General features: G+C 44.7%; 1 protein-coding gene across 5 annotated transcripts in view; it reads right to left on the bottom strand.

Annotated features, from left to right (window-relative positions):
- Nucleotides 1–18,550, bottom strand: part of HEATR3 (HEAT repeat containing 3) — a 46,833-nt gene extending 28,283 nt beyond the window's left edge. For 2 of the 5 annotated variants that reach the window (XM_077985619.1, XM_077985618.1), the window contains exons 1-7: nucleotides 18,273–18,550; nucleotides 17,558–18,174; nucleotides 15,315–15,402; nucleotides 13,884–13,996; nucleotides 11,460–11,569; nucleotides 8,178–8,318; nucleotides 4,734–5,011 (exon numbers count right to left, since the gene is read on the bottom strand). In XM_077985619.1, coding sequence (XP_077841745.1) covers nucleotides 4,734–5,011; nucleotides 8,178–8,318; nucleotides 11,460–11,569; nucleotides 13,884–13,996; nucleotides 15,315–15,362 — 690 coding nt within the window. In that variant the 5' untranslated portion in view covers nucleotides 15,363–15,402; nucleotides 17,558–18,174; nucleotides 18,273–18,550. The remainder of the gene's footprint in view (nucleotides 1–4,733; nucleotides 5,012–8,177; nucleotides 8,319–11,459; nucleotides 11,570–13,883; nucleotides 13,997–15,314; nucleotides 15,403–17,557; nucleotides 18,175–18,272) is intronic. The other 3 variants (XM_077985617.1, XM_015126093.3, XM_077985620.1) reach the window with 2 other exon arrangements.
- Between the last annotated feature and the right edge of the window lie 4,429 nt (nucleotides 18,551–22,979).

The following is a 22,979-nucleotide window of genomic DNA, read 5'->3' as shown; positions in this document are numbered from 1 at the left end:
ATGACCTGTAGAACTTGCTATGGAGCAGACGGACTTGCTTCCTGCCTTTCTTTAAAGACTATAATAAAGCATTTCTCTAAGACTAAAGGAAGCAGGAAGCTTTTTTTTTTTCCTCTGAAAATATATAACGCCAACTTAAACTTAACGTATCAACTAATATTTCTTAAAATGGGTAATATAAATTTATATAACCTTTATTCTCAAATTGTCTATGAAAAGTGAAATAACCACACTGATATTCCAAAACAGTACATGGGCTAAAAATAATGTATATTTTACTATTTGAATATTTCCCAACTTTAGTTTTCAACTGTTTTTTTTTTCCCCTGCTTAGAGACAGAGTCTCACTCTGTTTCCTAGGCTGGAGTGCAGTGGCACGTTCATAGCTCACTGCAACCTCAAATTCCTGCGCTCAAGCAATCCTCTTGCTGCAGCCTCTGAGTAGCTAGGACTACAGGTGCACGCTACCATGGATGGCTAATTTTTTACTTTTTTGTAGAGACAAGGTCTTAGCCAGGCATGGTGGCACATGCCTATAATCTCACCTACTTGGGAGGCTCAGGCAGGATAATCCCTTGAACCTAGGAGGCAGAGGTTGCAGTGAGCCGAGATTGCACCACTGCACTCCAGCCTGGGCGACAGTGACACTCCGTCTCAAAAAAAAATAAATAAATAAATTTACCTGCTTTTTTTTGAGAGATGGGGTCTCAGTATATTGCCCAGGCTGATCTTGAAATCCTGACCTCAAGTAATCCTCCCACCTCAGCCTCCCAAAGTGTTGAGATTATAGGCGTGACCACCATGTCCAGCCCCAGTGACTTCTTTGTGCAACAATTTAACTATAACTTTTAATCATATTATGTAAAAAAAAAAAAAAGAAAGAAAAGCGAATTGCTAATTTAATAGATGTAGCTCAGGGATCCCTAAATTTGAATTCTACTTATTGGTAGCAAGAATGTATATAAAAATAATGTCTATTTGCTTTGTGTGTGTGCTAATTCAACTAAATATACATTTATTAGAGAAGATTCAAAGCTAAACAAGACATGTTGCTGCTGGGCTGTCATCCACTTAAAATATATGAAGATCTGGCTTATTCTTTTTTATTCTTTTTTTTTTTTTTTGGAGACAGAGTCTTGCTCTGTCACCCAGGCTGGAGTGCAGTGGCATGATCTTGGCTCACTGCAATCTCCGCCTCCTGGGTTCAAGCCATTCTCATGCCCCAACCTCCCGAGTAGCTGGGACTACAGGTATGCACCACCATGCTCGGCTAATTTTTTGCATTTTTAGTAGAGACAGGGTTTCACCATATTGGCCAGGCAGGTCTTGAACTCCTGGCCTCAAGTGATCCACCCACCCTGGCCTCCCCAAGTGCTGGGATTACAGGCGTGAGCCACCATGCCCAGCCAAAGATGTGGCTTAAAAGGAACTCTGAAATTAAACTCCACCTCTTTATGTAACTCTCTTGCTCAGAACTTTTCTCTGCTTCTCACTGCTATCGAGCTGACATAAAGAACCAATTTAGATGAAATGTTATGACATCTGAGATTTGCTTCAAAATAATCAGTAGAGAAAAGACAGTGTGAGGGGAACTAGATGAAATCAAATAGAAGAGAATTTGAAAATTGGTAACTGTGGAAGCTAAGCAGAGAGTACTTTACTTTTGCATGTGCCCCCACAAAAAAACGGGTTGAACTGCTCTTCCTTTGTATCTCTGTGGTTATACCTTCTTAAGTTAAATGATGCAGTTTTGATTTTTTTTTTTTTTTTTTTTTTTGAGACGGAGTCTCGCTGTGTCTCCCAGGCTGGAGTGCAGTGGCGTGATCTCGGCTCACTGCAAGCTCCGCCTCTCGGGTTCACACCATTCTCCCGCCTCAGCCTCCCAAGCAGCTGGGACTACAGGCGCCCGCCACCACGCCCGGCTAGTTTTTTGTATTTTTAGTAGAGATGGGGTTTCACCATATTAGCCAGGATAGTCTCGATCTCCTGACCTCATGATCCACCCTCCTCGGCCTCCCAAAGTGCTGGGATTACAGGCTTGAGCCACCGCGCCCGGCCGCAGTTTTGATTCTGAAGGAGTGCTGCAGAAGACACTGGATAGTGTGGAAGACCACAGCTGAATATAACTTGTGTTCCTGGCACCCTAGTGGCACTTAAACACCGGCTGGCTGACCAACTAGCATGTTAATCATCCAGTTGAGTCAGTTAAGAACACTTTATTTTCCTTTTCTTTTTTTTTTTCTCCTCTATCCCACCACCCCACCACCGCCCATTACTACAATCTTAAGGAAGGCTTTATTTCTATTTTCATTTAGTTTTGTTTTTCTGAAACAGAGTCTCCCTCAGTTGCCAGGCTGGAGTGCAGTGGCGTGATCTTGACTCACTGCAACCTCCACCTCCCAGGTTCAAGTGATTCTTGGGCCTCAGCCTTCCAAGTTGAGTGGCTGGGACTACAGACACATGCCACCACACCTAATTTTTGTGTTTTTAGTAGAGATGGGGTTTTACCATGTTGGTCAGGCTGGTCTTGAACTCCTGGACTCAGGAAATTTGCCCACCTCAGCCTCCCAAAGTGCTAGGATTACAGGCGTCAGCCACCACACCTGGCCAGAAGACTTTAAAAAGCCAGTTTTTACTGTAAAAAAACACTGCATTTTTATAAGCACCAAAATAAAAGTAATAAGAAAATAAATCTCTACGTAACAGTTAAGTATCAATAGTTTTTCAACAGTGGCACGCCTATCTAAACCTTGTTAGACTTGGGTCTCACCCCCAACCTTACTCCCTGGAGAAGGTCCTTGGAAGCAAGGCTGGAGGTGGGGACAATCACACAAGAATGCCATTCTCTCATTCCCAGCAAGGGATTTCAGATCCTTCAAACACAGTATACCTGCATCAGATAGGATCAACAGAAACCTGAGTACCATGGTGCCCACAGCTGAAAATGACCCCATAAGCCCTGATTTATCACATCCCCTCTTTCCACAAACAGGTATGAAACAGGTTGGGTACCACGGTGCACGCCTACGACCCCAGCACTTTGGGAGGCCAAGGTGGGAGGATCGCTTGAGACCAGGCAACATAGGAAGATCTCGTCTCAAAATAAACCAATAATGATAAAATAAAAAGATCTAGGCTGGGCACGTGGCTTACACCTGTAATCCTAGCACTTTGGGAGGCTGAGGCGGGCAGGTCACCTGAGGTTGGGAGTTTGAGACCAGCCTGACCAACATGCGGAAACCCCATCTCTACTAAAAATGCCAAGTTAGCCAGGTGTGGTGGCACATGCCTGTAGAGGCCGAGGCAGGAGAATTGCTCGAACCTGGGAGGCGGAGGTTGCAGTGAGCCGAGATCACACCACTGCACTGCAATTTGGGCAACAAAAGCAAAACTCTGTCTCCAAAAAAAAAAAAAAAAAAAATCTGTGAGCAACTCAAGGACAGCATGGCCTTCCCATTTTTGTTATTTGTGCCAGCACTTAACACAGTGCTTTGCACCCACAGGTTGCTCATATGAGGGGAAAAGTGGTTCTATCTACATTTTGATTTCTTTGAAACACCATCAATTTATGCTTCCTGAGACATCATGAACACAGGTAAGCATGAGAGGACATGATTGCCTCCTCCCAACTCAGCCTTCGTTGTCCTTTGGCAGCCTCCTGACTGGTCCTCCTGCTGCCAGGCCCCTTGTGCTCTTCCTTCCTCCAGCTGCCTGAGTGCGCTCTCCAAACACTAACCTGCTTTTTCTTACCCCCTCCTTTATGTCGCCCCAGATGTTGTGTCCAAAAGGCTCTCTCTGGCAGCCTCTTCCTTAGCTCTCCCATAAAGGCTGAGTCACAAGGGCCTACTCTACAGATACCATTCCCTTAGAAATCTATGCAGGGCCACAGCACTGTTCTCGGCACAGGCCTTAGAGCCATGGTTTTATGTGTCTGTCTTCCCAACACGGAGGAAGTTCCTGAAGGCTGGAAATTACATCTTAATCATCTTTTTATGACCAGTGTCTAGCACAGTGCCTGGCATACATTAGGAGCACAGTAAATGTGAACCTGAATGAATAAAGCCTCAGTCACTGTGTTCCCTGTTTTCCTATTTGCTCTCCTCCTTAACAAAGTGTTCTCCCCAAATACGGCTCTCTCTCTGCAGACTGTCAGCTGAAATGCTTCCTGCACCCCAGATTGCTCCCCTTTACTGCAGTATCACACCACCAGCACAACTATGCCACCATCACCCACTCCAAGAAAACTACAAACCATCATTCATCTCACAGTTACCCAACCTCTGCGGATCAGTAGTGGATAAATGAAGATTTGGTTTGCCACCTTGATAAGGCTAAATACTAAAATAAGAGGCAAGAATGCAAGGGACAATTCAGGCAAAGTACAAATTCCTTTAGTCTGAAGACAGTCTGGCAGACAGTATGTAACACAAGTGTGGAGATGCAAGAGTTACAAAGATGATCATCTATTTCTAAAGTGTTCCAAAAGGATAGGTTTATCCCATCTCTGAAATCTTCTCCTGTGTATAAAACTATCACGTTAGATAAAAGACTTTTCCCCCTTTAGGAGATTTTTAATGACATAAAGAGAATCAACAGGAAAATATGACTCATTTTTGCCGAAACGCCCTTTATAGCTAACTTTGCTATAATATTTTTCTGCAAAGCCAAGGATAACTGCTGGAAAAAAAAAACAGCTGTATTAATCCATATTTGAGAACATCAACCTGACTTACCGGAAGTAAATCTGAAACGAAAGTTTTCCTTCTGACTTTTCTCTTATGAGAAATTCCTTCCATTTCATCATCTTCAATCAAATCATCCCCATTAGTGTTCTCTAATATTTCCTCAGCCTCTGCAGCAGTTTTTAACCTTTGCGTTTCAGTCTCTTTCATTTGAATAACTGTTTCACCAGCATCCATTCCCAAAACTTCAGATAAGATCTTTAGTAAGGCATTTATGATTTCTGCTTGACTCTTGCATGGAATAATGTCCTTTAGATTCCAAATTGTGCCTGGGAAAAAATAAGCATAAGGAGAAGAAATGCCTGTGAAATATTTTATTAAGTTTAAATTTTCACAAGACTTTTAAGGCCAGTGTAATTTCAAAAAATCTCAGCCCCACTGCCTTTGTTCATTATTTATTAAATGTCAATGAGTTCTGCACTGAGGCAGTGCCCTTAGTTATAACCCTGCACAATCATCTTCCTTTCTTGGCACACAATGCCTTTCTCTGATACACTGCGTTATCAGCAGACCCAGAGAACACTCATCAAGTTTCTTTTAAAATGACAAAGTGAGTGGCTTCACTTTCTCTCGTTGTAACCTAAGCTGCTCTCCTCAGCAGCTTCTTATATTCCATGAGTGGAATGGAATGTACTAAAATTCCAATGTCGGTCTCACATACAAACATGAGAGCAGGTTCTTAGTTTTTTGGTTATCAAAAAAGAACAGGAGCTATCATTAAGTAGTCAGAGTAATTTTTTTTTAAGTTACTACAAAAATAAAAACACCTCCTGGCTATCCACCCAAAAGAACTGAAAGCAGGGACTTGAACAGATTACATCCATTTTTGCGAGGTGCGGTGGCTCACCCTGTAATCCCAATACTTTGGGAGGACAAGGTGGGAGGATCATTTGAGGTCAGGAGTTCGAGACAAGTCTAGCCAACATGGTGAGACTCCATCTCTACTAAAAATACAAAAATCAGCCAGGCATGGTGGTGGGCGCTTGTAATCCCAGCTACTTGGGTGGCTGAGGCACAAGAATCACTTGAACCCAGGAGGCAGAGGTTGCAGTGAGCCGAGATCTTGCCACTGCACTCCAGCCTGGTTAACACAGCGAGACTCTGTCTCAAAAAAAAAAAAAAAAGAAAAAAAAAAAATTACATCCACTTTCACAATAGCTGTATTCACAATAGCCAAGTTAAAAGTAACCCAAGTGTCTATCAACAGATGAACAGATCAACAAAATGTGGTATTATACCTACAAGGCAATATTATTCAGCATTAAAAAGGAAGGAATTTCTGACACATGCTACAACATGGATGAACCTTGAGGCCACTATGCAAAAAGAAATAAGCCAATCACAGAAAGACAAATTCTGTATAATTCCACTTCTATGAGGTATCTAGAGTAGTCAAGGAATGGTGGCTGACAGCAGCTGGGGGAAGGGGAAATGGGAAAAATTGTGTCTAAAGGGTACAGTTTCAGTTTGCAAGATGAAAAAAAGTTCCGGATTTTTATTGCACAACAATATGAATGTATTTTACACCACTAAATTATACATTTAAAAACAATTAAAGGCTAGGTGCAGTGGCTCACGCCTGTAATTCCAGCGCTTTGGGAGGTCAAGGTGGGCATTATTATAAGAGCTCAGGAGTTTGACACCAGCGTAGGCAACATGGTGAGATGTCATCTCTAAAAAAAAATACAAAGAATTAACTGTGGCTGGGCACTGTGGCTCATGCCTGTAATCCCAGCACAGGGAGGTCGAGACGGGCCAATCACTTTAGGTCAGGAGTTTGAGACCAGCCTGGTCAACATGGTGAAACCCCATCTCTATTAAAAAATAAAAAAATTAGGCCGGGCGTGGTGGCTCACGCCTGTGATCCCAGCACTTTGGGAGGCCGAGGCGGGCGGATCACGAGGTCAGGAGATCGAGACCATCCTGGCAAACAAGGTGAAACCCCGTCTCTACTAAAAAAATACAAAAAATTAGCCAGGCGTGGTGGCGGGCACCTGTAGTCCCAGCTACTCAGGAGGCTGAGGCAGGAGAATTGCTTGAACTCAGGAGGCAGAGACTGCAGTAAGCTGAGCTTGCACCAACACGTTCCATCCTGGGTGACAGAGTGAGAGATCGTCTCAAAAAAAAAAAAAAAAAGGCCGGGCGCGGTGGCTCAAGCCTGTAATCCCAGCACTTTGGGAGGCCGAGACGGGCAGATCACGAGGTCAGGAGATCGAGACCATCCTGGCTAACACAATGAAACCCCGTCTCCACTAAAAATACAAAAAAAAATTAGCCGGGCGTGGTGGCGGCGCCTGTAGTCCCAGCTACTCGGGAGGCTGAGGCAGGAGAATGGCGGGAACCCGGGAGGCGGAGCTTGCAGTGAGCCGAGATCGCGCCACTGCACTCCAGCCTGGGCGACAGAGCGAGACTCCGCCTCAAAAAAAAAAAAAAAAAAAAATTAAATGGGCCTGGTGGCATGCACCTGTAGTCCCAGCTGCTTGGGAGGCTGAGATGGGAAGATCACTTGAGCCCAGGAGGTGGAGGCTGCAGTGAGCCAAGATCGCACCACAGCACTCCTGCCTGGGCAACAGAGGAGGACTCTGTCTCAAGAAAACCCAAAATGATTAAGACGGTAAATTTCATGTGCATTTACCACTATTAAAATAAAAAAAACAGGCCAGGCACAGTGGCTCATACCTGTAATCCCAGCACTTTAAGAGGTCAAGGTGGGCAAATCACCTGAGGTCCCGATCTCAAGACCAGCCTGGCCAACGTGGTAAAACCCTGTCTCTACCAAAAATACAGAAATAAGCTGGGCATGGTGGCGCATGCTTGTAATCCCAGCTACTCGGGAGGCTGAGGCATGAGAATCACTTGAAACTCGGAGGTGAGGTTGCAGAGCCAGCCACTGCACTCCAGCCTGGGTGAGAGAGCCAGACTCCATCTCAAAACAATAAAAAATTTAAAACAACAACAAAAAAAAATAAAAACCTCTCAATATAAATTATCTCTGTAAGGCCAAAGGGCAAGAAGAAAATAGATACAGAAACTAAATAAAGTACATACTAAACAGACCTTCAGATAATTTCTTACTTCTGTATTCAGAGATTCTGGAGAGAAAAGAGTTGGTGGGAAAAAAAAAAAAAAACTTACGGAAAACTAAGTGGTCAATTTCTGAAATCACTGGTTCATAAATAAGTGGGGATCCTGACAACAGTGTCTCTTTATCAGGTTAACAGTAGTTTGTTAAATTCAAAACAAATCTATTCCACAAGGCTTTACAACTATAGACAACTGCTTGAAGTAAGGGTCTCTTCTCAAATATTAAAATTTTCAGAACAGATAAAAGCACAGAAGGCCCGATGTGTTGAAATGAATGACTAAATTTTGCCGCCACACATCCATATCAAAAGCTACTAAAACAATATACTATGCCATAAGGCTAAATTTTACCTGCTACCAATGTCTTCAATAGAAGGGATTCCATGGAACTAACAGGAGAAAGCAGTGCTGATTCCAGCACGTTCAATGCTGTAGCACTGAAAGACTTCAGCAGCTCTGGGTTATCCTCAGTCACTGTCTGCAAACAATATGCTATAAGGCAAAACATAAATATTTAGAAACAAATGAATTCTGCTTTGGATAATTTATACCAGCATAATTCATCAATAAAACGTTGTATTGTTACTTCATTAGATACATGTAGCTTTTGTAGAATATATATGCTTTATCTCAGGGTGATATGCACAAATGAGGCTTCCCAACCTATCAGTGCTGGAAAAGACGTTTCTTTTTAAATTTCTAATGCTGAACAGATGTATACTTTTTTTTTTTTTTTTTGAGACAGTCTTGCTCTGTCACCCAGGCTGGAGTGTAGTGGCGCATCTCAGCTTACTGCAACCTCCGCCTCCCAGGTTCAAACAATTCCTGTGCCTCAGCTTCTCAGGTAACTGGGATTAAAGGTGTGCGCCACAATGCCTGGCTAATTTCTATATTTTTAGTAGAGACGATTTCACCATCAAGGCCAGGCTGGTCTGGAACTCCTGGTCTCAAGTGGTGTCCATTTTGGCCCCTCAAAATGCTGAGATTACAGGCATGAGCCACCACGTTCAGCCAGATCTACACTTTTTTTTTACAAAATACAATTACAAAGACTCTTTTTTTTTTTTTTTTTTTTGAGACCGAGTCTCGCTCTGTCGCCTAGGCTGGAGTGCAGTGGCACAACCTCGGCTCGCTGAAAGCTCTGCCTCCTGGGTTCACACCATTCTCCTGCCTCAGCCTCCTGAGTAGCTGGGACTACAGATGCCTGCCACCATGCCCAGCTAATTTTTTGTATTTTTACTAGAGATGTGGTTTCATCTTGTTAGCCAGGATGGTCTCAATCTCCTGACCTCGTGATCCGCCCGCCTTGGCCTCCCAAAGCGTTGGGATTACAGGTGGGAGCCACCATGCCCGGCCTAAAAAGACTCTTAAATGTGGCAATGTCGTTACTATAAATGTTTATAAAAGCTTATCCTCAGGCCGGGCGTGGTAGCTCATGCCCGTAATCCTAGCACTTTGGGAGGCCGAGGCAGGAGGATCACCTGAGGTCAGGAGTTGCAGACCAGCTTGGCTAACATGGCAAAACCCCATCTCTACTAAAAATACAAAAATTAGCTAGGCATGGTGATGCACGCCTGAAATCCCAGCTACTTGGGAGGCTGAGGCAAGAGGATAGCTTGAACCCTGGAGGTGGAGGTTGCAGTAAGTCAAGATTGTGTCACTGCACTCCAGCCTGGGTGACAGATCTGAGACTCCGTCTCAAAAAAAAGGCCAGGCATGATGGCTCACGCCTGTAATCCCAGCACTTTGGGAGGTCGAGGCAGGCGGATCACAAAGTCAGGAGATCGAGACCAGCCTGGCTAACACAGTGAAACCCCGTCTCTACTGAAAATACAAAAAATTAGCCAGGCATGGTGGCGGGCGCCTGTAGTCCCAGCTACTTGGGAGGCTGAGGCAGGAGAATGGCGTGAACCCGGGAGGCAGAGCTTGCAGTGAGCCGAGATCGCACTGCTGCGCTCCAGCCTGGGCGACAGAGCAAGACTCCATCACAGAAAAAAAAAAAAAAAAAAAAAAAAATTTACCCTCAATTTATGTACTTATCAAGGACCAGTAGCAAACAGTCCTAGGTTTTGGGATGTCTGGCTTCCTTTAAATTTATCATGACCTTCAAAGTTAGGGTTATTTCTGGTGGAGCAATAATTCTTTAAGAAAAAAAGTAGTTTATATAAAAGTATGAGCAAATTAAGACCTGTAAAATATTAAATCACGCCCATCAAAATTACTTAAAATGCATGTTACTGCTGTGATCGACAATATATTTACATAGAAATCCATATATATGCATTTCTGTACATATATTCAAATGTAGTATCTTTGTCATTAAGAAACTAATTTACTTTAGCTAACAGCCATGATTGCTACCATACAAGTTCAAAAAAAGTTATATGAATACATGGGACGGAATCTTGTAGTTCATTTTACTATATGTAAGCATTGCTTGACTTTAGAAGTAAAAGTAATAATGTATTTTAAAAATCATTAATCTAGCTACATGCAGAAGGAAAACACTATTATGCAATGCAAAATGACTTTATTCTAATCCATTTCAAAAATGCTCATTAAGGGGAAGAAAAGCTAAAAACAGAAATAAATCTGTAAGACTAAAGGCAGAAAAATAGAAGTGGTTTTTCTTTTAAAACATATGAACTAACTTTCCTGAAATTCTCTTATTGTAACAAAAACTGTCCTCTGAGATTAAGTCACCTATCAAATTCCTAAAAATGGCTGAATTGTTTTTAAAATCCCCATTTACTCACAGCTCCCCAAACCCACCAAGATTCCATTTGGAGAAATGATTTTTAAAATTTTCTCAGTAGTATTTATTCTACTATTTTCCCCCAATTCTGTTCTCTTAAAAATATCCATTAGAGTCAAGAGAAATAGCAGTCAGGGGAATACACTTCTTCCTCCCCAGAAGAAATGCAGTTCCACAAAGGGACAGCTGGACACCTGCCGTAATGATGGGGAGAAAAGAAATGCTCTCCCTCAATTGTTTCTCCACTCCCACCCAGCATTCTGCTGAGCTGCCCATGCTCTGGTTTCTGCCTGCTGCCATTGAGCTGAAGGTCCCCAGAGGCTCCTCAATCCAATAAAGAGAAGGCAAGGCAGCCAAGGACACTGAAGTTGCTGGACTTTGCCTTCCCTGTCTCACGGAAGGCACGCAGGCCTAAGTGGAATTTCAATTACTTCTTTTTCTCTTTCTCTCTCAACAAAACTCAGGCCGTCAGTTTTCTGCCAGAAGTATGAGATAGTAGCATAACACATTTAAGTAAGTTTAGATTCCAATTAACTGGCTTAAAGACCTGGTAGTTGTGGGTTACTGTTTCTTAGTAAATGGAGATGAAAACTTTAAGAATTAATAAAGGCTGCTAAGAATGAAAACAGGCCAGAAACCACATATCTTCACATAATTACCTTTCTCCCTTTCAGAGCCAAAAGCAGAAACATTGAATGAGCAGGTAAAGAATATTAATCACAGATTTAAGAAGACCCAGAAAAAACAGGTGCTGAGCTACACATTCACATACAATGAGAAAAAAAATCACTCCAGTGGAATAAACACACTAAAGCTGCATGAAAATTTTTGAACAAGGCTACACATTCTTAATAAGTCATCACCTTTTCTTCACTTACCTACTGAAATAGCCAGGTCAACATTGGTAGGAAACCTACTTAAATACTTTAACACAATCTCCAAACACCCTTCTTTGTTGAATATAGACACTGCTCTACTACTGCATTCACTAAATTGAAGGGGGAAAAAAAAGTTTTACTATTCACATTTTAACAGTAGGAAATCAACCATAGCAATCCATAAAAAAACAAATCAGGCTTTATAAACCAAGGAGTTGGAATCAAACACCCACCATTTTTATCGATGAAGGAACTAACACCCATTCATATTCACTATACATGAGAACTGGCTATCTATATTTTATCCCTATCACAGTGGGACCTTTTCATCAATCTCTTTGCTATGATGCCAGTTTCCTTATAGAAGGTTAAAGCTGGAAGAGATCTTGTAAATCGTTTAATTCAACTCCCCATTTTATAAATGCAAAGACCCAGGACCCAAGCGGTAATGTGGCCCATCAGAGAGCAAATATTTTGTCAGCAGTAAAGCCAGGCCCAGTACCTAGGTTCCCTGTGTCCAGCCTACTGTTTTTTCTTCCCTCTATACCACAATGATAACAAGTTAAAGGAGGATAAAAGGCCTTTATATTTATCACACAAAAACACAAATTTATATTTTTTTAACCTACTATATTTTAGAACATTAACAAAAACACAAATTTAAAGGAAAATAAAATTATATTTTATTCAAGCCTTTTAGAGTGCAATCATAATTTCATCAAGCAGAATTTGCAGTCTACAATAGAGAAATTACAGTAAGTATTTTTAAAATTATACTACCTTTTAATAAAAGACTCAGACAGCTATCAGTGTTATGAATAAGCAAACACATTAAATAAGAGTAAACAAGGCTAATTATAATAATTGTATCCATGTTTCCAGAGGAAATATCCATGTTGTATGTTTCCTCCATACATACAACATACACACGTGACATGCTAACAGCTAACAGAGCTGACTAAATTATTAAACTAAATCTGTTATGTGATGAAAAATATTTCATATCTTCTATCTACCTACCTACCTACCTACCTACCTAGTTATGGTAGCATGAAGGAGACCACTGTCTAGTCAGGAAGATAAGCCATATGTGTGTAAAGATAATTTGAAATATGAATTATGAAACAAGAATGTTAAAAGTAACTCAGTGATACATACAGGGCTCACAGGTATTCAGAAAAGAGAAATCACCTTGGAGATATATTCAGACTCTTTTCAAGGAAATTTTTAAAAAATTTCCAAATGCAACGATTTCTGACTCAAAGTTATCTGGTGCACAGAAAAACAGCACCCATCAGTTTTTGCTCAAATGCCATTTCCTCAGATCTGATCTCTCTAATATTTCTGGTGGAATGCATTCAGTAAAATGAAATCACAGGCAAGGTCAGATTGCTACATAGGCATTTCAGGATCCAACTTAATCTTGTATTCTAAGAAACATCTGTGCTTTCAGGTCAGCCACTGTAATTGCTGCTGACTGAAGATAAGAAACTGTGACAGAGTCTTGCTAGAAATGTGGGACATAAAATGGGGCAGAAAAAAGTAAATCCAGGTTGGGTTTCTAGCCATTTCCATTCCTAGTAGCAAGTCCATTCCACCCTCACCACTGCTACAATCACAGAATGGAGAGTGGCCTTCTTCCTCCAGGGGCCAAGGGAGCTCTTCTTAGGCATCCACTTCCCACTCAGACGGTAACCGCCAGGGGAGAGGAAGAAAAGCACCAGCCAAGGTCTGTGGTCCCCATCTTAGTCTAGAGCCAAACCAAAGCTGCACCTGCATCTATCTGGGCCTGACCAGCTTAAAGACACATTTTTCTCAGGGTGCGCAGGAAGTCATGGGAAAGGAGGAGCCACAGGTGCTAGTGGTCATGAGTCCTCCTATTTTTTGTCAGGTGCAATGACTGGAAAGGAAAGCCGTAAAACAAAAGATGCAGTGATGCAATGAGGAAAGGGATTGGGGAGGAAGGTCGATCTTAGGTCACCTGATCCTACCTCCTACCAAGTCTTTTTTTTTTTTTTTTTTGAGATGGAGTTTTGCTCTGTCACCCAGGCTGGAGTGCAGTGGCATGATCTTGGCTCACTGCAAGCTCTGCCTCCAGGGTTCAAGCGATTCTCCTGCCTCAGCCTTCCGAGTAGCTGGGATTACGGGCATGTGCCACCACACTCGGCTAATTTTTTTATAGTTTTGGTAGAGACGGGGTTTCACAGTGTTGGCCTCAAACTCCTGACCTCAAGTGATCCACCCGCCTCGGCCTCCCAAAGTGCTGGGATTACAGGCATGAGCCACCACGTCCGGCTCCTACCAAGTCTTAACATCCCAGATTAACAGGCCTACTAAGGGGAACAGAGATTCCCACACAGTATAACAGAGAATAGCAGCCTGGGTACTGCTATAGCAGGAGGCTGTGTTTGGAAGGCATCTTACCATATATTCCACAGCACGTTCACAGCCTCATTGGCTATGTTCTCAACAGAATTTCTGTTCTGATCTTTTTTCTCCTGCAGGGACATCTCATTTGAATCCAGTCCAGCACTACACTGTAACCAAATATCATGATTAGCACCCTGGTTCCAAAGAAGAATTAAACAAATAGGGTAATGATGGTGATGAAACACAAAGGCTAGACATCAGAAATTACCGTGGTTAACAAGTCAATCGAATCCTTACAAGCAGTACAAAATCAATACAAAGTATTTTACCTAATAAATGTAATAAAAGACAGTAAGAAGGCAACGAAAGATGAAATAAGAGCTTCTACCTAGCGCCTTCCGTTTTTTTTTGTTACATAGCACCTTCTAAGGTACTATTCTAAGCTTTTTACATGTATCAAATCATTTAATCCAAACAATAAACCTATGAGGTAGGATGACTATTATTATCGCCAATCTCCAGCTGCAAATGGGAAAGTGAGGTACAGGGAGGCTGCTGAAGGTGTTAGATTAGCATGTGGTAAAGCTGGGATTCAGGCCCCAGCATTTGGTTCCAAAGCTGGTGCTCTTAAGCCCCTCTAGTACAGACCAGGAGACACTCTAAAGCAAGGTTTCTCAATCCAGGTACTACTGAAATTCTCCACCAGAAAATTCTTTGTTGGGGAAGGAAGGGCTATCATGTTCATTTGGGGATGTTTAGCAGCATCCCTGGCCTCTACCCACTGGATGCCAGTAGCAACTTTTACCCCACAAGCTCTGTAACAACCAATGTCTCCAGACATTGCCAGTTGTGCCCTGTGAAGCAAGATCATACCCAGTTGAGAATCATTACTCTAAAACGACTGATGCCTCTCATCAAAACTGGATATCCTTTATGTAGCCTTAACTGAAAATTACCTATCAATACAGAATAGCGGACCAGAAGCACTCCAGAGAGAAAGCTCCTTAACCTCTTAACTATGTCATGCAATAAGACTGGAATGAGATCAAACATGAGAACTTACTGTAATCTTCACAAGTTCCTAATGTCTGTGTCTCGGCTTTGTCATCTGTAAAATGGGAATAATACCTGCCTCATAGGATACTGTGAGGATTAAATTATATAATATCCAAAACATGAAAATAATACCTGGCACATAAATAAGCAATGACTAAATACTAATTATTTTTATTGTAAGAAGTTTAACATCTAAAGGAGTGAGTCTGTACAGTTTTAGGCAGGTCTTTTCTAACTATCATAAAAATAAAGCTACAAAATAATAGAGATTAGTATCAATTAAGAGAGTAGATTGGTGTTTCCAGGAAAAGGAATGAAATTTCCACAGGATGTTTGCATAGAAGACAAAGTCACTAACACCAAAGTAATACCAAAACTCTAAGTTTGCATCCCAAAAGCTACCATCAAGATATTGTAAAAACTGCATACCTCTTTTAGCAGCACAACCAGAGGGGTCATGATATCCTTAGTCACCATGTCATCACAAACTTCAAAACCTCCACAAGCACTGAGATTTCTACACAAGAAATTTCAAACATGTTTTACTTCCACATCGCATGTCACAGAACACTTCTACCCTCTCACATTTCTATTTTTAGCCATATTTAAGGTTTCCCAGAGGAAATAGCTTATTGTTTCTGTCATATGCTGCAGAACCAATCCAGATATTTCCACCTGTTCTGTTCTTTTTTTTTTTTTTTTTTTTTTTTTTTTTTTTTTTTTTTGAGACGGAGTCTCGCTCTGTAGCCCAGGCTGGAGTGCAGTGGCCGGATCTCAGCTCACTGCAAGCTCCGCCTCCCGGGTTCACGCCATTCTCCGGCCTCAGCCTCCCGAGTAGCTGGGACTACAGGCGCTGCCACCTCGCCCGGCTATTTTTTGTATTTCTTAGTAGAGACGAGGTTTCACCATGTTAGCCAGGATGGTCTCGATCTCCTGACCTCGTGATCCGCCCATCTCGGCCTCCCAAAGTGCTGGGATTACAGGCTTGAGCCACCGTGCCCGGCCCCACCTGTTCTGTTCTGATCTTTGTTCTACAAGATATAAACAGATGACGCTGTCATATAACAACTTAGTTCTGAGGTTTGAGACAGTATACAGGTACATGGCTACAAGAAGGGAAGTGGGGAGACTTTTCCCATGTGAATAAATCACATCATGTATGAAGGGACCTTTTCTTGGAATCAAGACTACAAGGGCAAGGCTAGGTGCTGTAGCTCACACCTGTAATCCCAGCACTTTGGGAGGCCTAGGTGGGAGGATTACTTGAGCTCAGGAGTTCAAGACCAGCCTGGGCAACACAGGGAGACCCTGCTTCTAAAACAAGAAAAAAAAAAAAAAAAAGAAAAAGTGAACTGCAAGGGCAGCAAGGTGGGGCTACTGAGAATGATACCCCCTAAAGCAGCCCTGGGTAAATTTAATTGGAAAGACATGACTTCCGAGTACACAGCACTGTGCTAGTACCTAAGGATATAGAGATAGTCAGAAGATGCCCTCACAATCCGCCAGGATCCCCTAGCCTGTGTATGCTGTGGGAGGAAGGGAAGGGCTTTCCACATGCTGTTTCCTCCCTAGAGGAAGAAGAGCGTCTATCTTCCCTCCATCAACTGGTGAATGCCCATTCATCCCTCAGAGCTCACCTCCAGCACCACTCACTCAGAGTCTTCTTCCCTGAACCCTTTGTTTGTACCCTCCTGTAGCATCCTTTGTCACTATCATTCATTGTAATTATACACTTATGTAACTGTTTGGTTAATGCTTATCTCCCTCAATAACTTTAAGATTTCTTAAGGAGAGACATTGCCTTGCTCATTACCCCATGCCCACAGCCTAGCTCAGTGTCTAGCACACAGGCACTTTATACATATTTGCTATATCAGTGAATGAAATATAAATAACAAGTAGAGACAGAGCTACAAGAACTACAAATACTAACTTCTACTCTTGCCCCCTCTGCAGTCCATTCTCTGCACAGCCAGCAGAGTGGCCTTCTCAAAAGGTGAGTTACAGCATGTCTCTTCCCTGCTTAGATTAAGTCCTCAGCCCTACACCAATCGTACAGCTCATCTCTCTCTCCAGCCTCACCTCTTGTAATTACCCACCCCTGCTCTTTTCTGCCACCTACCTACCCGCTCTGCTCTTTAACCACATCAAGCCGCCTGCTGCTTCGCTTCTTTGCTGCTGCTGCTCCCTTTGTGGGAAATGCTCTTCCCCCTATTTTCCCATGTCTCCTGGCTCTCTCACCCTGCAGATCTCCGTTCACAAGCCATCTAAAGAGCACCTTTTTTTTTTTTTTTTTTTTTGACACAGGGTCTTGCTCTATCACCCAGGCTGGAGTGCAGTGGTGTGATCATGCCTCACTGCAGCCTCGAACTCCTGGGCTGAAGCGATACTCCCACCCCAGTCTCCTGAGTAGCTGGGATAAAGGGCACCCACCACCATGCCTGACTAATTGTTTAAAATTGTTCTAGAGACGGGGTCTTGCTATGTTGCCCAGACTGGCCTTGGACTCCTGGCCTCCAGTGATCCTCCTTCCTTGGCCTCCCAAAGCAATGGGATTACAGGCGTGAGCCACCGCGCCCGGCCCAAGAGCACCCAATTCAAACTTCCCACCCCCAACTCATCATCATCTCGTTTTCCCACAGCAATTCTCACTATGCAATATTATGTTTTACCTTTTTACTAGCTTCCTGTCTGTCTCCCCATCAACATGACTTGTGCCAAGACAGGGGATCTTGGCTGTCAACAGATCTCGCTCAACAGTCTTGGCTGCTCAAAATTCCCTGCATCTAGAACGAATCCTGACACATGAATTGAAGAGTTCATCCAAGCAAGGGACCCTAAGGAGGGCTTTTGGAGAGGGTAAAACGTGCGCAGGCGTGACGCTTGAGCAGGTGGACGCTGCAGGTGAAGCAGCCAGGTGGACAGATGAGATGCGTGTGGTTCGGGGATACTGGGGTTCTCTGGAGCCTGGAGACTGGCTTCAAATCTCTGCAAACGGGAGACCGGGCCAGGGCCTGGTGGCACACAGAAGGCGCTGGCTGACCGCTGCGACCGCCCGCAGCCCAGGCGCGGGGGAGGCTAGAAGTGGGCACCGCCCCGGACCCTTCCCGGCTCACCTCAGCGCGCCGGCTGCAGTCTCCCTGACTGCCAGGCTAGGGTCCAGCAGCAGCGGCCCGAGGCGGCGCACGGCGTCTCGGCGCGCCAGGCCCGGGAGTGCCGGCCGCTGCTGCACCAGCCGGGCCAGCCCCGCGCAGGCGCACTCGCGGACCTCGGCGCTCGGGTGCTGGAGCTGGGGAGGAGAGCGAGGAGGGTCAGAAGGAGAGCAGTGCGCACGCGCGCGGGGCAACCTCGTCTCGCTCTCCCGGCCCGGCGGAGCCCTCGCCTCACCTTTTCCAGCAGCTCCGCCGCTGGCCCGTCGTCCTCCTCGCCTCCGGTCCCATTCGCCGCCGCAGCCGCCTCGGCCTGACAGTCGCCCGTAGGGGAGAACTGAGGTCGCTTGAAGCGCTTCGTCCGGCTCTTACCCATGCCGACGTGCGCTGTGCTGACAGACCACCGAGAGAGGAGGGCAACAGCAGGCGGTGGAGGCTGCCGCGCCGGTGACAAGCAACGTCCGTGGCTGCTGCTCAGCTGGGCCTGCTGACTGCTGGAGAACACATGGGGAAACCGTGCGCAGGCGCGCGGCGCGTCGTCTGCTGGGTCGGGGTCGGGTGGGGGGGTGGCGCAGGCGTGGAAGAGGGCATGGGCGGGGCCAGCTTCTGCAAAGGGGCGGAGTCTTGTGGGTTACTGGGAAAGTAGGAGGCTGGACTAGAATAGTAACGCCGACCCAGGCGGGAGGATCACTTGAGGCCAGAAGTTCGAGACCATCTTGGGCAACATAGGAAAACACTCCACCCCCCCGACCCTTCCCCCGCAAAAAATTAAAAATTAGCTGGGCACAGTGGCGTGTGTGCGTAGTCCCAGCTACTCAGGAGGTTAAAGCGGGAAGATCACTTGACCCCAGGAGTTTGAGGCTACAGTGAGCCGTGATCCTGCTACTGCACTCCATCCTGGGCGACAGAGCGAGACCCTGTCTCAATCAATCAATCAAGCAAGCAATCAGTAAGTAACACTGAGTACAAATAATCAAATGTGATTAAGGATATTGTAAGTTCTGTAAAGTTCATAAAGTTCTATAAAGTGCCTAACACCAAGCCTGACATATAGTAGGTACTCAAAAAGTATTAACCACGATTTTATTTTGTGTCCCCAGCACCTCCCATAGCTCCTGTCATAGACAGAGACCAGTTAATGTTTTGGAACAAATGTGTGTCTATATTTGATAAAACAGAATCGCTTAAGAACCTAATCTCCCTGCCTTAGTTTCCTCATCAGTGAAGTGGGGACATTGATAGTATATACCTCATGGAGTTGTTACGAAAACTAAATGTGTTCATATGTTTAAGGTGCTAAGAACAGAGACTGGCAGATAATAAGCACTATGGAAATGTTTGGAAACTTGTATTTAACAAAGATTCTTTTGCAAATATTTGTTGAGTACTAGGTACAGTGCTGGGCATTGGAATAAAACAATAATCAAGACAATTTGATTCCTGTCCTCTCTCCCCGTCCTTATGGAGTTTACAGTCCAGGGAGAGATCTGTTGAATATATAATCATATTAATAACTTTGTGGTAAATTGTGGTAAATACTAAGCAGAGGGAAAAGTACAGGAGAATCTTAGGTGGTCTTTACAATTAGACATGTAACGAGTGAGTACTCAATATATGCATAGCTTTGGGTCAACTTTCTTTTTTTTTTCTTTTTGTTTTTGAAACAGAGTCTCTTTGGGAGGCCGAGACGGGCGGATCACGAGGTCAGGAGATCGAGACCATCCTGGCGAACATGGTGAAACCCCGTCTCTACTAAAAAATACAAAAAAACTATCCGGGCGAGGTGGCGGCGCCTGTAGCCCCAGCTACTCGGGAGGCTGAGGCAGGAGAATGGCGTGAACCCGGGAGGCGGAGCTTGCAGTGAGCTGAGATCCGGCCACTGCACTCCAGCCTGGGTGACAGAGCAAGACTCCGTCTCAAAAAAAAAAAAAAAAAAAAAGACACAGTCTCACTCTGTTGTCCAGGCTGGAGTGCAATGGTGCCATCTGGGCTTATTGTAACCTCTGCCTCTGAGTTCAAGCAATCCTCCTGCCTTAGCCTCCTAAGTAGCTGAGATTACAGGCATGTGCCACCATGCCCAGCTATTTTTTTTTTTTTTTCAGTAGAGACGGGGTTTTACCATGTTGGTCAGACTGGTCTCGAACTCTTGATCTCAAATGATCTGCCCGCCTCAGCCTCCCAAAGTGCTAGTATTACAGGTATGAGCCACCGCGCCCGGGCTCAGGTCAACATTCTACTGGAGAAAAGTTCCATTCCATGGCAACCCTACCGTCAAAGAGTTGACTGTCCAGTAAAGGAAATAACATTAATTACTATGGCAAATTTTAGAGAGTAACAGAAGTGTAGCTCGTGTTGCATTTGGGCCTATCAAAGATCAGTCTTGGGCTGGGCACTGTGGCTCACACCTGTTAAACCCACCACTTTGGGAGGCCAAGGTGAGTGGATCACCTGAGGTCAGGAGTTCAAGACCAGCCTGACCAATATGATGAAACCCCGTCTCTACTAAAAATACAAAAATTAGCCAGGCGTGGTGGCGTGTGCCTGTAGTCTCAGCTACTTGGAGGCTGAGGCAGGAGAATCTCTTTTTTTTTTTTTTTTTTTTTTGAGACGGAGTCTCGCTCTGTCGCCCAGGCTGGAGTGCAGTGGCTGGATCTCAGCTCACTGCAAGCCCTGCCTCCCGGGTTTACGCTATTGTCCTGCCTCAGCCTCCGGAGTAGCTGGGACTACAGGCACCCGCCACCTCGCCCGGCTAGTTTTTTGTATTTTTTTAGTAGAGACAGGGTTTCACCATGTTAGCCAGGATGGTCTCTGTCTCCTGACCTCATGATCTGCCCGTCTCGGCCTCCCAAAGTGCTGGGATTACAGGCTTGAGCCACCGCGCCCGGCAGGAGAATCTCTTGAACCTGGGAGGCAAAGGTTGCAGTGAGCCGAGATCGCACCACTGCACTCCAGCTTGGGTGACAGAGCAAGACTCCGTCTCAAAAAAAAAAAATAAAATAAAAAAAATAAAAAATCAACCTTGGAGCCACTAAATACATGTTGGTGGGTTTTTTATCGGGCCATCGATCTGCCTGCCACCTACCTAGTCCAGGCAACCGTCTTTATTTTTTGAGATGGAGTCTCTTTCTTATTGCTCAGGCTGGAGTGCAATGGCATGATCTTGGCTCACTGAAACCTCCGCCTCTTGGGTTCAAGTGGTTTTCCTGCCTCAGCCTCCTGAGTAGCTGGGATTACAGGTGCGTGCCACCACACCCAGCTAAATTTTGTATTTTTAGTAGAGATGGGGTTTCACCATGTTGGCCAGACTGGTTTCAAACTCCTAACCTCAGGTGATCCACCTGTCTCAGCCTCCCAAAGTGCTGGGATTACAGGCGTGATCCACCATGCCCAGCCTAGGCTACTTTCTTTTATCTTGAGCACGTGGCTTTCTGGTCTCTCCATTTCCACCCTGCCTGTCCCCCATCCATTGAGCAGCTAGCGTGATCTCAAAATATCCCTCCACCTTTCTCCTTATATTGTATTCACTTCCTCACTTAAAACTTTTCAGTGGCTGCTGGGCATGATGGCTCACCCCTGTAATCCCAGCGTTTTGGGAGGCCCAGGTGGGTGGATCACTGAGGTCATGAGTTCAAGACTGGCCTGGCCAAAGTGGTGAAACCCCGTCTCTACTAAAAATACAAAACTTAGCTGGGTGTGGTGGCGCCGGCCTGTAATCCCAGCTACTCAGGAGGCTGAGGCAGGAGAATCACTTCAACCTGGGAGGCGGAGGTTGCAGTGAGCCCACATCGCACCACTGGTCTCCAGCCTGGGTGACAAAGCAAGCCTCTGTCTCAAAAAAAAAAAAAAACCAACAACTTTTCAGTGGCTTCCCTTTCTCTTTGGATAAAGATCAAAATCTTACCAGGGTTGCAGGATTGCAGGGTTTCACCCCAGCCCCCAGCGTCACCTCTTCATTTTGCTCTTTTAGCCAACATCTATGGGGCCTCAGGGCTTTGCACAAACCCCAGCCCCTACCCTATGAACTAGTGAACACAGTCTCCATAGGCAGGGACAGGGACTTCATAGTGAGAGACAGGTCTCCCTTGAGACCTGCATGTACCTCGTTTCTTTGCTTCAAAGCACATATCAAAATTACAGTTGTAATTTTCAGTTTCTTTTTTTTTTTTCTTTTTCTTTTTTTTTTTTTTTGAGACGGAGTCTCGCTGTGTCTCCCAGGCTGGAGTGCAGTGGCGTGATCTCGGCTCACTGCAAGCTCCGCCTCCCGGGTTCACGCCATTCTCCCGCCTCAGCCTCCCAAGTAGCTGAGACTACAGGCGCCCGCCACCACGCCCGGCTAGTTTTTTGTATTTTTAGTAGAGACGGGGTTTCACCATGTTAGCCAGGATAGTCTTGATCTCCTGACCTCGTGATCCACCCGCCTTGGCCTCCCAAAGTGCTGGGATTACAGGCTTGAGCCACCGCGCCCGGCCAATTTTCAGTTTCTTTATGAACAGTTATACAATTGCCTTTCTCCCCAACTGAACACTACACACCTATAAAGACAAGACAGTGCCCATTTTCACACATCACGGTATCCCCAACACTAGCCTAGAGCCTGGCACAAGATAGTCATGCAATTTCTTGAATGAATGGAGAGACCACATAGGAAAGAGTAGGGCATGCAATTTAGATGGAATAAGATGATAAGAATTTAGATAAGATAGAAACAGATTCCTCCTGTTTCTCTCACTGTGGCGATAAACAACAAAAAAGTGGTTCAAAACCCAGGCTAGGCGCGGTGGCTCATGCCTGTAATCCCAGCACTTTGGGAGGCTGAGGCGGGCAGATCACCTGAGGTCAGGAGTTCCAGACCAGCCTGGCCAACATGGTGAAACCCCGTCTCTACAAAAAATACAAACATTAGCCAAGCGTGGTGGTACATGCCTGTAGTCCCAGCTACTTGGGA

Source organism: Macaca mulatta, chromosome 20 (assembly GCF_049350105.2).
Source record: "Macaca mulatta isolate MMU2019108-1 chromosome 20, T2T-MMU8v2.0, whole genome shotgun sequence".
Taxonomy (NCBI): Eukaryota; Metazoa; Chordata; class Mammalia; order Primates; family Cercopithecidae; genus Macaca; species Macaca mulatta.
The sequence above is the reverse complement of the archived record's forward strand: the minus strand, read 5'-3'. Positions and strand labels throughout refer to the sequence as shown.